Source organism: Haliotis rubra, unplaced genomic scaffold, assembly GCF_003918875.1.
Source record: "Haliotis rubra isolate DU_JTF1 unplaced genomic scaffold, ASM391887v1 Scf781, whole genome shotgun sequence".
NCBI lineage: Eukaryota > Metazoa > Mollusca > Gastropoda > Lepetellida > Haliotidae > Haliotis > Haliotis rubra.
Window position 1 is genome coordinate 454,581 of NW_025767503.1, and position 15,625 is coordinate 470,205.

Here is a 15,625-nt window from a genome sequence, read left to right on the forward strand (position 1 = left end):
TGGGAAAAGTAACTTAGCTTTACAAATAGATACATATTCCACATATGAATATAATTTAACTGGTATAGATTTAATAACACATTCAAGAATTTTAGTAGATCTACTACAGTATAAACCGTTATCTAAAACTCTGTGCGAATGTTTTAGTTTTACGAGTTGTTTAAAAAACGTTTTCTTTTTCAACATGGAACAGATCGGACGCCTATAACCGTAACACGATCAGACATTTCATTTATATCGGCTGTGGTGACATATCAGTTGTTTTTACTTGTTACGAACGCATGACTTGCCCACGCTGAGGAAAGTTGGTCGGATGTGCTGGGTCTATCTTTAGTACCAGGAAGTAAGTCGCGAAGCATGCTGGGAGACCGATGGCGATCGTGAGCGGCTCCTTGGGATTGAGAGCAGTCCTCCAAACACAGCCCTGTCAACGCGTAATATGACATCGAATATTATTCTATATTATGGCAGAGGATGAGGTCTCAATTCATGGATCCAAGTTGAGCACTGTTGAAAGATGTAAGGAGCGAGTGTCACGGCTGTTTGGGGTAACCACCCATACATCGTTCATTGCTTTGAAAGACGATGGGCCGTGCAAAATTCGCTTGTGTGCTACGGGTACTCGTCCACAGGAAAGTTTGGAAAAGGCGAAAGTAAGTATTGTTGGAGAGGCAATTTGTCAGCAGAACAGTTAGTAATAGGCGGTCGAGCTGACACCAACAGAATCAGGCTGTCGGCCATAACAACCAACTGCGCAGTTTGTGTTTCCGGGTTGCTGAAAGGTAACGACAGGTAGCACGGGTCACGCACACTCTGTTTCTATTATTGGAACGTGGAGATTAATCATCTAGGAAGTAAACTCCGATAGTCATGAGACTCGAGTACTTGAGTTAGACAGTTGCTTGAAGTATAGGCACGACGACAACATTGTTGGCATGGGTGTTCAAGACTGGGTAGGTTATAGTGAAATTAATTCGTTGCAATATATGTATATCTATATAGAACAAACTTTATAGATAACAACTTCATTTTATGCTGCTTGACAGCGGTACAAGAATCTGTATCGAAACGTCGCACTCACGAATAAAAAGAAGTTGTTATCCATAAAGTTTGTTCTATATTGTACTTCCCAACTTCTAAAATGCCACTCAAAGAAGTTATATGTATATCTGCACTCGGTTATGTGCAATGGAGTCAGTGAAAAAACAGCTGATGACCATTACACGACTAAGATTAAAAGGGTGTACAGGGAGTTTTGAGCCAGAAACTGAAGCAACAGCTGACCACTACGCAGCGGATACCTCCACCCAAATTTCTAGATGCTGTTGGTCAGCTGTTAAAACTTGGATGAGCAGAACTCATTAATATAAGCAGGGATAATCTACAACAGGGATAGGTCACTCGCTTGCTTTCTTTACCATTTGTACTAATTAGCGTGTGCCTCGTCATGCTCCAACGCACAGAGTGATTTGGTTCGTTCCCAGCACAACTTCGGCTGCGTTTAACAGTACTTCAGCCAGTTTATTGTATCAGTCGGAATTTACAATGAATGAATGAATTATTTAAGAGCAAGAATTATATGTGAATGAATGAAAGAAATAAAGAAAAGGAAAAAAGAAAAATACATATGTGAATGAATGAAAGAATAAATGATACACTACGACCATCCCTCCCCAAACATGTCAAAGAACGCTAAACTATCTCTAGAACACATGTGTAAACATCAGCCAGAAAGTTTAGAACTATCACAAAGCGTTGTAAACACCTTTCCAGTTTTGTCAAATACTAAGATCAACAAGAAAGAAAAAAGTTTTAGAACTATAACACTGAAGCATCACAAGCATCAATGACGGATCAGAACAGATCGGCGATATGTCTTATTTTTCACACACCTCAAATACACCCTAACAATCTTTTTTAAATTATAAAACTATCACTATTACTTGCAAACACCTTTCACCTGATGGTATATTCCCCTCATAGAAATTAAAAAAACAATGGTTTCATGACTTAAATATGCAGTCAAACCTGATGAAATGGTATCATGCTTTCGAAATGGTTAAATCTTTAGCCTTGGGTATCTGATTCCTCATCTATGATATGCTGTTGTAGAAGTTTGGGGAGAATACTTCAGGTTTTGTTTGGCTGTTCCCCTTCCTAAGGGATGACGCAGGCAGAATGGAATGAATGGAAACCCATTACAGGTTTGGGTTATTTGTGGCTGGTTTTAAGGTTTTGGTTTTCAGGCTGTTTTGTTTTATTTAACTGGATCGTGAGCTCTAAGGTAATGTTAATGCACGTCACTTACGACTATCTTAGCACTAAGAGAGCTTCGAAAATCTAGGTCCTGAACTGAACCACAGCTGATGATCGACATTAACAACGTGCATGTCAACAAAGGGACATAACTCTCACAACTTGATAAACCATCTACCACTTTTATCCTAAAGTGTATGTAAAGGAGTCGTCAATCCGTTAAACATGTTCCCCTTCAATGTACTAACTTCTACATGCCACTTGAAGAAATTATCTTACAGTGTGTAAAGATTCCAATTTTGTAGGGTAGTCTAGTGGTCAAAGAATTCCCTCGTCACCCGAAGACCCGGGTTTTATTCCCCACATAGGTACAATGTGCAAAATCAATTTCCGGTGTTCCCTGCCAGTGTATTGCAGGAATATTGCTAAAACCAGAGTAAAACCTTACTCACTCACTCATTCAGAGCTCAGTTTGTATAGTCTGTTTGCAGTGAAAACGTACCGATGAATTTCACTCTAAACAAATGGAATAAAGTGAAATTAAGATTGCGAATCCTCATAATTTTACCTTGCCAAATGAACATCATAATTTCACTTAACTTGATTTACTTTTTTGTTTAAAGTGAAATTCATCGGTACGTTTTCACTGCAAACAGACTATAGGAGTGGTGCTGTAGATAACTATTGTGGAGAGTAATCTTGCAGATAGTTGCTTTGGACTTTCATGAGCCCTACATATGAAGACTGCCATGTAGTAATGTCACATACTCCAAAACCCTTGTGTTTAGAGGTACAGTATTGCTTTTTTCTTCAAATTGTGATAATAAATTTGAAATGTTGTCTTTACAGATCTACTTGGAGGCAGTACTCGGTGAAAATCCAACTGTCGTCTGCGACACCTTAAATTTCTCTCAGCAAGACTTCGACATGGTGTTAAAATATCATGAAAAGATTGAGTTTCTTTCACAAGCATTCGTTGATGTCCTCCCACAGTGTACTTTAAGAATACAAGGCAAACAGACAAGTGTCAAAGTAGTAAGAGATTGCATCAGTCAAATTCTTAAAAGAGACAGTGTCTTGCCGGTTCCTTTAGACAGAAAGAAAATTTCTTCTTTGTCAGTCAGCTGTTTAGACTCTCCTATCCTTGGGGATCGCTTGAGTCCAGAGCACTTCACAGACGCCGCTCCCTTGTCGCCAGAAGTGTCTGATCACCTCCGGTCTGATGAAGTTGGTACTGATAACACAGAATCCAGTCATTCTTCTCAGAGTGGAAACTACCGCCCCGATGTAGGCCTCATTGAGAGGGGCGCATTTGTTGCAGACATAGCAAAGTCACCCATTTTAGTCACGGAAGGTGAAAGTTTTCGGGAGGATAGTATCAGTACGAGTTCGCGAAGCAACTCCACCCGAATCTGATCTGGACATGGACAGGTTCAGCTCACCTGAGTACAAGGCCAAACTGGAGAAGGCTGTGAAGCTGGGCTACTCTGAAGATCAGTTAATTCAGGCATTACAGAAACTGGGATTTGATGCTGACCAGAACCAAGTTTTGTCTGAGATGATCAAGTTGGGATCGTCATCGAAAGGCAACCAGGAGGACTCCAGTCGGTTTGATGAAAAGATTGACAGCTTTGAAGATGTAGAAGGGCTCATAGAGAGGAGGAAAAGAGATGTGATCGATGACAGCAGCAACCTGCGCCACATCGTCATCGATGGCAGCAATGTTGCCATGAGGTAAGGCAGTCTGGTTTTTTATGGCCCGTCTTACAGAGGCCCAGATAAGCTGCGTGTCCGGGTAAAATACGCATAGAAAATGTCCAATTACACATTGAAAAATAATTGTTGCATACCAATTATGCATTTAGAATGTTAGATACGCAAAAAGTTTAAAACAAATGTGTACGGAATATATTTATAAAAATCGCTTGCGTAATGAAAAAGTCACCGATTGCTATGAAGTTGTACTGTTAGTATAGGACAAGTGATTTTTTATGAAATCATTTCCATTATATTTAAGTTGGTTTTGATTAGGTATGACATAAGGCAGAACATACCTGCTTACTCAATGACATCATACTTAGGTGAGTAAAATGACTGAAATACGCACATATTTGAAAGCAGTAGGTAACGGAAAATGAAATACACACTCAACATTCATAATACCCACTCCGGAAAAACCACAGTGGGTACAGTACCCACATAAGCTAATTATTATCTGGAGCTCTGGTCTTAAGTATATGCTAAAGAGTTGTATCTATTTGTGCCCAGCATGAAGTTTCTGTGTACTGGCTGGTGGTAGTGTGTCAGTTCCCACCAGTTTGTCATCAGAACAGTTACTGCGTCAGTTGTGAGTTCACCTTCATGTGTGGCTATAGGCTCCCAAGCACAGTGGGGAGCTGTGAATGGAGGTAGTGATCATGGAAGAGAACTCTGTGAGGAGTTTGAAACGCACAGTTCCAGGGGAGGCAACTCAACTCTCATGACTTTGTTGACTGTATCCACCTGGTTATCTTATCTTTAACACTTATCAGAGGGGTACACAAAGCCTGCAGTCTAGACTACCAGTTGTCCGACTTCCATTATTGTGTAGATGAGCGGGTTAGGCGGCTGACTTTGTGTGCTGGCGGTTAGGTGCCTGACTCTGAGGGTGTGAGTTCAAATCCCGGATGGGTCTCAACTAAAAAAAGTACTAGAATTTGTACTTTACTAAGAAAGTGTAATCCCAAATATACCATATGTTACACCTGGTTATCATAATGACTTGTATCGGGTTTATAACATCATACTCATGCTATGGTGTATCGAGCTGTCACTGACATGGCAACTGTGTAACCAGCCTTCACTCACTCAGTTACAGCAATATTACCAGGTTTTCCATACAAGGGTGTAAGCAAGCTCTACACACTGCTGGCATGTAACCAGATTTCTCTCACTTACCAAGTGGTATATGTATCACTCACTCGCTTGTTTCACACACTCTATGGTGTAATAAGTCTTACTCTATTATGTAACCAGTTTTCTCTCACTGTGGTGTATCCAGATTTCACGCTCTCTATAAGGGGCGGTGGGGTAGTCTAGTGGTTAAAGCGTTCGTTCGTCACGTGGAAGACCCAGGTTCAATTGCCCACATGGGTACAATGTGTGAAGCCTATTTCCGATATCCCCTGCTGTGATATTACTGGAATATACCACAAAGCGATGTAAAACTATACTCGCACACTCTAAATTTAATAAATTTTACTCTAGACTATTACTGAACCAGTTTTCCCTCACCCTGTCACTGTGTAGTGACCAGCTTTCACACACTATGGCGTAACAATTGTTTTCTTCACTTTAACTGTCATGTAACCAGCTTTAATTCACTGTGACGTGACCATTTTTCACTCACTCACTAAACATGCTTGTTGTTGAAAGATGAGTTGTTGTAAAAATGAGAGTAAACCTACGCGAGACAAGGTGTTGGCAAGATGAGAGCCTATTGCAGCTGAACTCTGTTTTCTTTGTGTTATAGCCATGGGAAGGAAGTGTTTTCTTGCAATGGTATTAAGCTTGCTGTGGATTGGTTCCGACAACGCGGACATGAGAAGATCACAGTGTTTGTGCCACAGTGGAGGAAGGAGACTTCACGTCCCGATGCCCCAATCACAGGTTTGTCACCAGCACTATCAATCTGAGTAGGACGAGATTTCAAGATCCGTCGTGTGTTTCATATATCAGTCACTGTCAGATAAATGACTGACAATAAAGGAGTGTATTAATGTGTTTATCTTTGGCATGTTTAGTGTGGCTAATGCATTTTGTTTTCCATCTGTCATGGAAATGTTAAAAGATAGAAGTACGTGTAGCATAATTCTTTAGAACAAACATCCCTGTCCAACCAGGGGCACTGCTTTACCCTTGACATGCTGTTGGATATGAAACATTTGTCAGGTATATCCCATTGGTTACATTGAGCTTGATGTGACGACAATATTAGGAAATTCTGCCTTGACTTTCATCATGTTTAGAAGATAGTTCTGATTGGCCAGTTTGATGTTTCAAATCTGAAATAACAACCTTTGATTGCAACAGCTAATTTGACTAATTTGAAAGCTAATATTTGAATGTGAATTTCACCTTTCTGAAAAGCAATGGATTGCAATCAACTTGGTCGACAAGGGACATTTACAAAGAAAATTCATCCCAAACATGTTGTACCATGTTTGCCTGTCATGCGTGATGTCCCATGTTTACCTGTTAGCCTGATGTCCCATGTTTTCCTGTTAGCGTGATGTCCCATGTTTTCCTGTTAGCGTGATGTGCCAGGTTTTCCTGTTAGCGTGATGCGTCATGTTTTCCTGTTAGAGCCATGTCCCATGTTTTCCTGTTAGCATGATGTCCCATGTTGTCCTGTTAGTGTCATGTCCCATGTTGTCCTGTTAGCGTGATGTCCCATGTTTTCCTGTTAGCGTCATGTCCCATGTTGTCCTGTTAGTGTCATGTCCCATGTTGTCATGTCCCATGTTGTCCTGTTAGTCATGTCCCATGTCCCATTAGCGTCATGTCCCATGTTGTCCTGTTAGCGTCATGTCCCATGTTGTCCTGTTAGCGTCATGTCCCATGTTGTCCTGTTAGCGTGATGTCCCATGTTGTCCTGTTAGCGTGATGTCCCATGTTGTCCTGTTAGCATGATGTCCCATGTTGTCCTGTTAGTGTCATGTCCCATGTTGTCCTGTTAGCGTCATGTCCCATGTTGTCCTGTTAGTGTCATGTCCCATGTTGTCCTGTTAGCGTCATGTCCCATGTTGTCCTGTTAGCGTCATGTCCCATGTTGTCCTGTTAGCGTCATGTCCCATGTTGTCCTGTTAGCGTGATGTCCCATGTTGTCCTGTTAGCATGATGTCCCATGTTGTCCCCATGTCCCATGTTGTCCTGTTAGTGTCATGTCCCATGTTGTCCTGTTAGCGTGATGTCCCATGTTGTCCTGTTAGCGTGATGTCCCATGTTGTCCTGTTAGCGTCATGTCCCATGTTGTCCTGTTAGCGCCATGTCCCATGTTTTCCTGTTAGCATGATGTCCCATGTTGTCCTGTTAGTGTCATGTCCCATGTTGTCCTGTTAGCGTGATGTCCCAGGTTTTTCTGTTAGCGTGATGCGTCATGTTGTCCTGTTAGCGTCATGTCCCATGTTGTCCTGTTAGCGTGATATGTTTTCCTGTTAGCGTCATGTCCCATGTTGTCCTATTAGCGTCATGTCCCATGTTGTCCTGTTAGCGTCATGTCCCATGTTGTCCTGTTAGCGTGATGTCCCATGTTGTCCTGTTAGTGTCATGTCCCATGTTGTCCTGTTAGCGTGATGTCCCATGTTGTCCTGTTAGTGTCATGTCCCATGTTGTCCTGTTAGCTTGATGTGATATGTCCATGTCCCATGTTGTCCTGTTAGCGTCATGTCCCATGTTGTCCTGTTAGCGTCATGTCCCATGTTGTCCTGTTAGCGTCATGTCCCATGTTGTCCTGTTAGCGTCATGTCCCATGTTGTCCTGTTAGCGTGATGTCCCATGTTGTCCTGTTAGTGTCATGTCCCATGTTGTCCTGTTAGCGTGATGTCCCATGTTGTCCTGTTAGCGTCATGTCCCATGTTGTCCTGTTAGTGTCATGTCCCATGTTGTCCTGTTAGTGTGATGTCCCATGTTGTCCTGTTAGCGTGATGTCCCATGTTGTCCTGTTAGTGTCATGTCCCATGTTTTCCTGTTAGCTGTCATGTCCCATGTTGTCCTGTTTGATGTCCCATGTTGTCCTGTTAGCGTGATGTCCCATGTTGTCCTGTTAGCCCATGTCCCATGTTGTCCTGTTAGCGTGATGTCCCATGTTGTCCTGTTAGCGTCATGTCCCATGTTGTCCTGTTAGCGTGATGTCCCATGTTGTCCTGTTAGTGTCATGTCCCATGTTGTCCTGTTAGCGTCATGTCCCATGTTGTCCTGTTAGCGTGATGTCCCATGTTGTCCTGTTAGTGTCATGTCCCATGTTTTCCTGTCAGCGTCATGTCCCATGTTGTCCTGTTAGCGTCATGTCATGTATGTTTTCCTGTCATGTCCCATGTTGTCCTGTTAGCCGCCATGTCCCATGTTGTCCTGTTAAGCCGTCATGTCCCATGTTTTCCATGTTTGTCCCATGTTGTTAGCGTGATGTCCCATGTTGTGCTGTTAGTGTCATGTCCCATGTTGTCCTGTTAGCATGATGTCCCATGTTGTCCTGTTAGTGTCATGTCCCATGTTGTCCTGTTAGCGTGATATGTTTTCCTGTTAGCGTCATGTCCCATGTTGTCCTATTAGCGTCATGTCCCATGTTGTCCTGTTAGCGTCATGTCCCATGTTGTCCTGTTAGCGTCATGTCCCATGTTGTCCTGTTAGCGTGATGTCCCATGTTGTCCTGTTAGCGTCATGTCCCATGTTGTCCTGTTAGTGTCATGTCCCATGTTGTCCTGTTAGCGTGATGTCCCATGTTGTCCTGTTAGTGTCATGTCCCATGTTTTCCTGTTAGCGTCATGTCCCATGTTGTCCTGTTAGCGTGATGTCCCATGTTGTCCTGTTAGCGTGATGACCCATGTTGTCCTGTTAGCGTCATGTCCCATGTTGTCCTGTTAGCGTGATGTCCCATGTTGTCCTGTTAGTGTCATGTCCCATGTTGTCCTGTTAGTGTCATGTCCCATGTTGTCCTGTTAGCTTGATGTCCCATGTTGTCCTGTTAGTGTCATGTCCCATGTTTTCCTGTCAGCGTCATGTCCCATGTTGTCCTGTTAGTGTCATGTCCCATGTTTTCCTGTTAGCGTGATGTCCCATGTTGTCCTGTAAGCGTCATGTCCCATGTTGTCCTGTAAGCGTCATGTCCCATGTTTTCCTGTTAGCGTGATGTCCCATGTTTTCCTGTTAGCGTGATGTCCCATGTTTTCCTGTTAGCGTGATGTCCCATGTTTTCCTGTTAGCGTCATGTCCCATGTTTTCCTGTTAGCGTGATGTCCCATGTTTTCCTGTAAGCGTCATGTCCCATGTTGTCCTGTAAGCGTCATGTCCCATGTTTTCCTGTTAGCGTCATGTCCCATGTTTTCCTGTTAGCGTCATGTCCCATGTTTTCCTGTTAGCGTCACGTCCCATGTTTTCCTGTTAGCGTCATGTCCCATGTTTTCCTGTTAGCGTCATGTCCCATGTTTTCCTGTTAGCGTCATGTCCCATGTTTGCCCGTGTAACATGATGTTGTTGTCCCCAGATCAGGACATTCTGCTGCAGCTGGAGAAGGATGGTATCCTCAGCTTCACACCTGCCCGGCGTGTCGGAGGACGACGTGTGGTCTGCTACGATGATCGGTACATTCTGAAGCTGGCGGCAGCGGTTGATGGGATAGTTGTCTCCAATGACAACTACCGTGACCTAGTCAACGAAAAGCCAGAGTTCAAGAAGGTTGTAGAAGAGAGACTACTTTTGTACACCTTTGCATCAAACAGGCAAGTTTATGTTGATAAAACAAGAGATGGATTTAAGGACCAGTGAGATGACAAGTTTTCTATAACATCTTTGGGTGACAAACCCATGTGAGATAACAAGTAGGATGTATATGTTTGAGATCAACTTCTCCTTGATAAACTCCTCCATGGGGAAGGTTTCAGGTCAGATTATGACAGACTTCTTTCCTGATTTAAGAAATACAAGCGTCCTCGTACTTTAACTATAATAGTTCAGGGCGAAAGTGTGCTTTATTACACTATACATGGTGGTAGAGCGAACTGTATTTCTTTTCTAAGATGCCAAATGTAATACTTTCTAAATTTCTAAGGATAATTACAATTAATTTAGGGCAGAAAAAACAACGACAGTGTCGGTGACCTAAATTAAGAAGCCTCACACAGGGCTAACTGGCACGCTGTTCTATTGATGTATCTGCCCCCCTACGTTAAGACGAACGTTACCAGAAAAAACAAATGATAACAGTTTGATGACGGTTTACGTTTGGATTAAATATCTTCTCTAAATTATTTTAATTACATCTGTAATTAACGTAAACCATATGGGGCATTATGAATGTCACATTTCTCTTACCAACGTAAGTTTAGATCAATGACATCCAGATGAAGCTGAGTAGTCAAGCGACATTCCACGAATGAGACATTTTAACCGTCAGAAAACATAAACGTAATGTTTCCACCAGTGATGTTAGCTGTGTGAAGCAACTGCAAACCAAGAAACGGGATGCAACTGAGTAGTTTACTGTAGGAGGCTGTACGAGGCGATGACAACTGACATGCATCATGACGTCGCTTGTATTGTGACGTATGCAAAATTGTTCGATTACGAGGGGGCAGACTAGAATGGCGCAGTGACGCCAATACATTGTGACGTAATGCAAAAAGTGCACGTTATCGTCTGATAAAGTACTGTTGGCGCCTTTGATCTTTCACTGAAGCATCTTAGTATGTATTTTATTGATAAGTTGGTGATGCTTCGGTTGAACTCATGCCTGTGTTGAATGTTTTTTGGGGGTTGACAAATGCTCTTAGGATTTTTCCTCTTCACCTTGATAATCCACAGGATTGAAATGTTTGTGTGGAGGCCACGCTAGGTGTGGGTAGTGAGCATTAGGTTGGGTGATGTCACAAGTGACCACTGTGTTCCGTATTACTGGTCCTCTGTCATCATGATGATGGATAATAACTACATTGTGTCAGTGCTAAAAACTCTGATTCCAGTCTGTGTAAGAAACAGATTACTGTAATCGTGGAGCAGTGTCTTGGAAATGTACATCTGTTGTTAGTGATTCAGATCAGTCAGTGATGTGTCGAGTTCGAGTAATAAATTCTTGTTTGACTTCAAGAGCTCAAATAATCTCTCGGCATCTTTTGTGAATATTTTGTCTTGAATATGGATAGCTACTTGCTTGTGATAAGTTGGTGTCCACGTCAGTGGAGCAGTGAGAGACCTAGACAATGAATCAAGTTGCCATTTTGTAGAACATCTTTTGACTGTCCACCAGGTTCATGCCCCCTGACGATCCCCTTGGAAGGCATGGCCCAACTCTCGATAACTTTCTACGTAAGGAGCCAACTGTGCCGGAGCCCCTGCCCCCTGAATGTCCGTACGGCAAGAAGTGTACGTATGGCAGCAAGTGTCGGTACCACCACCCGGAGAGGAAGAATCAGCCCCACCAACTGGTCACGGACAAGCTCAAGGAACAGGCCAAGCAGAAGATGCAGGAGTATGCTTCCAAAGGGGTTGATGGTAAGTGATGGTTGGGTGTGGAGAGGTAGTCCAGTGTTCTATGGTGCCGCACATTTGGGTGGGTGGACGTATAACATTTGAGGGGGCATCGGTGGCCCAGTGGCATAAGGTGCCACACAGTTCATTGGGTTCAAACCAAGTTTTTTCTGTTTGTAAATGTTAGATCTAACAAAGTAGATAACTTTATTCTGGAATTGGTTCCACATCAGCAGTAAATAATAACTAAAGAATCTTTTTTCTCCTGAGAAGGTGAAGTGGGGTTGTCCAAGGGTGACACGGTCATCAGTTACACCTTGAACTGATGTCATTTAGTCTGGAATATAGTTTAAACCTTAAGACTCCAATATTCACTAATAAGTTGCCGTCTGTTTGATAGATAAGAAGAAATCGAAGGACATGATGAAGAAGATGCCAAGGAAGCAGCCTCTGTCTCGCACTCAGTCCGTGTTTCCAGCAGGACTCTCCGATGAATTCATGGCACCGGCAAGTATGTCTGGCACCGACCTCTCGGACATGGCCAAGCCAGACAAGCCAGACTACAATGACAAGTTAGATAAGTTACGAAAGAACCTTGAACGAGCTGAGATGGACCGTAAGGAGATGGATCGTAGGGTGTTTGCTGATGACCGTATACCATCTCCGTCATTCATAGGGCGGCGAACTCAGAACTATGATTTCTCTAGCCTGGGCCAGCAGGACAACCAGTTGAAGGTTCCCCAGTCCCAGCCAAAGGAAGGGCTGGTGAGTGGACACCTCTTTCTTGCGAAAAAGTTATCAGATGAAGCGAAGGATTCCAAATTCTTCAGTAAGGACGGTGACAATTCTCCTGATGAAGTGAGCTCTGCATCGCCCGCTCACTTCACATACCCTCCAAGTCCCCAACGGCCCACATCTCAGTCATCTGGTCTGGGAGACAGTCCGTACCACCATCGGGTTTCCCCGCATCAAATGCTCCATCCCCAACAAGAACCTGGTGTCTGTCTGTCCGGCCCCAGTGCACTCATGAGACAGGATGGTTCGTCAGTAGGTTCATTTGAGTTTGATCAACAGTGCCAGAGTTTCCCTCTCCCACCCACCAGCTTCCTGCCTCAACACCATCCCAGCAGCGGCGGCAAGAAGGGGCAGATGATGTATTGGGGGTACCCGGATGACGTGTACTCACATTCCACCCTGCATCATGCTCCAAGTGCACCCAGCCATTCCGGACATGCATCTGTGAGCCGGAAGATACAGCACCAGAACAGCACTTCGGACCCTCAGTTGCATATGGTGGGAGCAGACGGCGAATTGAAGTATGACAGTGACAAAGGTATGCATCAAGTTTACTCATCTCCAATCCATCAGCAGTACTCACCATTCCAGCAGCCTCCGCAGCATCAGACCGGTGAGGCAGGATATCCTCAAGGAGCAGGTTACATGCATGGCTGGAGGGAAGTGCCTCGGGACATGATCCCCCATCCCATACAGCGGACGTACTACCCCTCCCCACAGGATCAGTATTCTCCTGCTGGTCAGGAGAGGAAGGCCAGCGCAGACTACGGGGTTAGGAACAGACCTGGCAGCATCCCTCAGTCCCCCATCCCCATCAACCCCTACAGCCCCCACTCCAGCATGTCGCATCTCCCCTTCCAGCAACAACAACCGCTACAGCAGCAGCAGCAGCAACCCATGCAGATGCACTCTCAGATACCGTTTTCTGCCCAGTCCCCACAGCATGTTAACACTCCCATTGAAGTCAGTGACAGCCGATACCCACTGTACTACCATCTCTGTGGGTTGTTTCCACAAGCAAAAGTCACTGCGGTGATGAACCAACACCCTGAGGAGACAGATCCCAAGATACTCTGTACATACATCATGAGTCTAGGGGAACGCTTATACTAATGGCGCCACAATACCTGATATCTTCCACCATATTTGTATGGAATCAGTGTCAGGTTCTCACATTAAAAGGTTCTGTATTTGACTCATAACAATAACACGGTTAGATGCTTGAGTGTTGTTTTAGAAGATGCTATTTGATGAAGATAGAGAATTTTCTGGGTTTCTTCTTTTTATTTGTTGGTACAACGTTTCAGGGCTTGTTCTGGCCCCATCATCACCGGCCCTGAAACGTTGTACCAAATAATAAAAAGAAGATGTTCAATAACAGGGTTTGATGGCTGGACCTGATAGAGCACCTCTAAAACAAGTTGCTGTAAGTAAATTCAGTTTCAGTTTCCAGAGATATGAAACACAAAATGTATGTGTTGAAATATGCCCTAGGACTAAGGTTTGTGCATACCATTATGCTACTTCAAGTGGTATCTTTAAGTCATGTGTAGTTTTGGATGTTAATTAATTGCTTTGAAAATCGGTTTGATTTAGCTGTCCTACAACATCACACTAATTTTCCACTATTCTAAAGCTAATTATGTTGTTGCATGGCGGTATGCTAGTTGCTACGAGCAAACATGGTGGATAGGATTGGGTATTCTCATGGTGTATCATATTTACTGCAGTGCTTAGACCAGATTCCCTTGCTAGTCACAGACTCCTTTTGAGATAGGCCAGGTTGTATATCCACTCCACTTTATACACCGACATATTTTAACCACCGCAACAGAATCAGATTATTAGCAGATTTATCCTATGTGAAAAGCCAAAGAACACTGCCGGTGACAGGCTTATTTTACCTCTTTAAACAGGAATACAAGATTAAGATGCAGATTACCTTTCTTTTGTTAAAATTCTGGAATGAGATGCTTTTTCTTATTACTTTACATATTTATGGGATACATTTGTACCATTTGTAGATTATTTAGTACTACAAGTTGATATGATTTGGTATTACTTCTCATCTTTCAAACTGTCAGCATATATGAAAAATTGCTGTACAAGTGGAATGAAGAAAGGGGAAAATTATTACAACTTCTGCAGGAAGATGTAATTCTTCGGACTCCTGGAGTGCTTCGTTGACTGTAGTCAATATGTAAAACCTAGCTGCTCTCAGATTTGAACTTACTTGTTTTATTGCTGATTAGAGCCAAATACGAAAGAGTCGTAAACATGTACCCACAATTATCATATGTGATGACTATCATCTTCATTTCTTGTGTCAGTAATGCATAATGTAGTTTGAATGTCATTCTGATTGGGATTCAATATCATGGTGAGTAGATCCCGGGGATTCATCATTAACGAATGCTGATGCAGCTCACTGGATAATGGCGGCTGCATGGTCAGGTTGATCGTCATCGTGGTTGTTCTTCCATATTGTAATAGCATTTACTGTTCGGAGCTAGTAGCTAGTGAGTGAAGGGGGCCGGCCGCTGCTGCCTCAGCTGCTACGTACCAGTAGCTTTATATGAGCTGTAGGTGGCGTGGCAGTAGGTCATAGGTTACTGTAACTGTACAAGTAGCTATCTATCAGTCCAAGCGTTGGTTCACTCACAAAAACGGGCATTATTCTGCTACTAGTATCATTTCTGAGTTTTTCAACTCGATCGTCTTTGTGTGATGTGTTCATTTAATTATTAACGGATGAAATGGCATCACTCTGCATTTCAAATTAATATTTTCTGTTTTCTTGTGTATCAGTCATGCTATGATTTTCAAACAGGTGCATCTGTGTGTGTGTTATAGAGATACGATGTATTTTGAATTCTTTTCCCTTTACTAAAATGTTACCACTTTTAAATCAGAAATACCCCAGAAAGAGACCCGGTTTCTTCTCTATTGACACCATTTAGTGAAATATCAATTGTTCAGGTTGACATGTACACAAGATAAATGTATTTAATGAGTAAATTTTCATAATTTTATTCAGTATATTTTGAATATATGTTTTGGCCAATCAAGTGATACATGATGAAAGACTGACCCCAAGGTCAACTCCGTGTCACGTCCAGCTGCTATGGTCAGATAACTGCTTTTCACACCTTTCTAAAGACCTTAGCTGTAGAAGAGTTAATAAATACAGAACCGTAACCTAAATTTGTGGATAACCTTGATTCGTGGATCGCGGAAATTATCATGCTAGCTGTACATACAATGCCACGCCTCACTGACAAAAAAGTTCCAAATCTCTGCATTACACGCAAGTACACTAAATATAATTGTCCAGCATTGAGATAAATAGCCCCAG

At 42.9% G+C, this 15,625-nt stretch overlaps 1 protein-coding gene across 2 annotated transcripts; it reads left to right on the forward strand.

Moving 5' to 3' along the window:
• The first annotated feature begins 341 nt into the window (after positions 1–341).
• LOC124260932 lies at positions 342–15,565 on the forward strand. Of its 2 annotated transcripts, none has more exons than XM_046695258.1 (6): positions 342–653; positions 3,106–3,990; positions 5,768–5,904; positions 9,497–9,731; positions 11,255–11,499; positions 11,876–15,565. In XM_046695258.1, the coding sequence occupies exons 2-6, from the start codon at positions 3,680–3,682 to the stop codon at positions 13,381–13,383; spliced, it is 2,436 nt and encodes an 811-aa protein (XP_046551214.1). In that variant the 5' UTR covers positions 342–653; positions 3,106–3,679; the 3' UTR covers positions 13,384–15,565. The 2 variants fall into 2 exon arrangements, with proteins under 2 accessions (XP_046551214.1, XP_046551215.1); XM_046695259.1 differs by lacking the exon at positions 342–653 and adding an exon at positions 848–953.
• Positions 15,566–15,625: the final 60 nt, after the last annotated feature.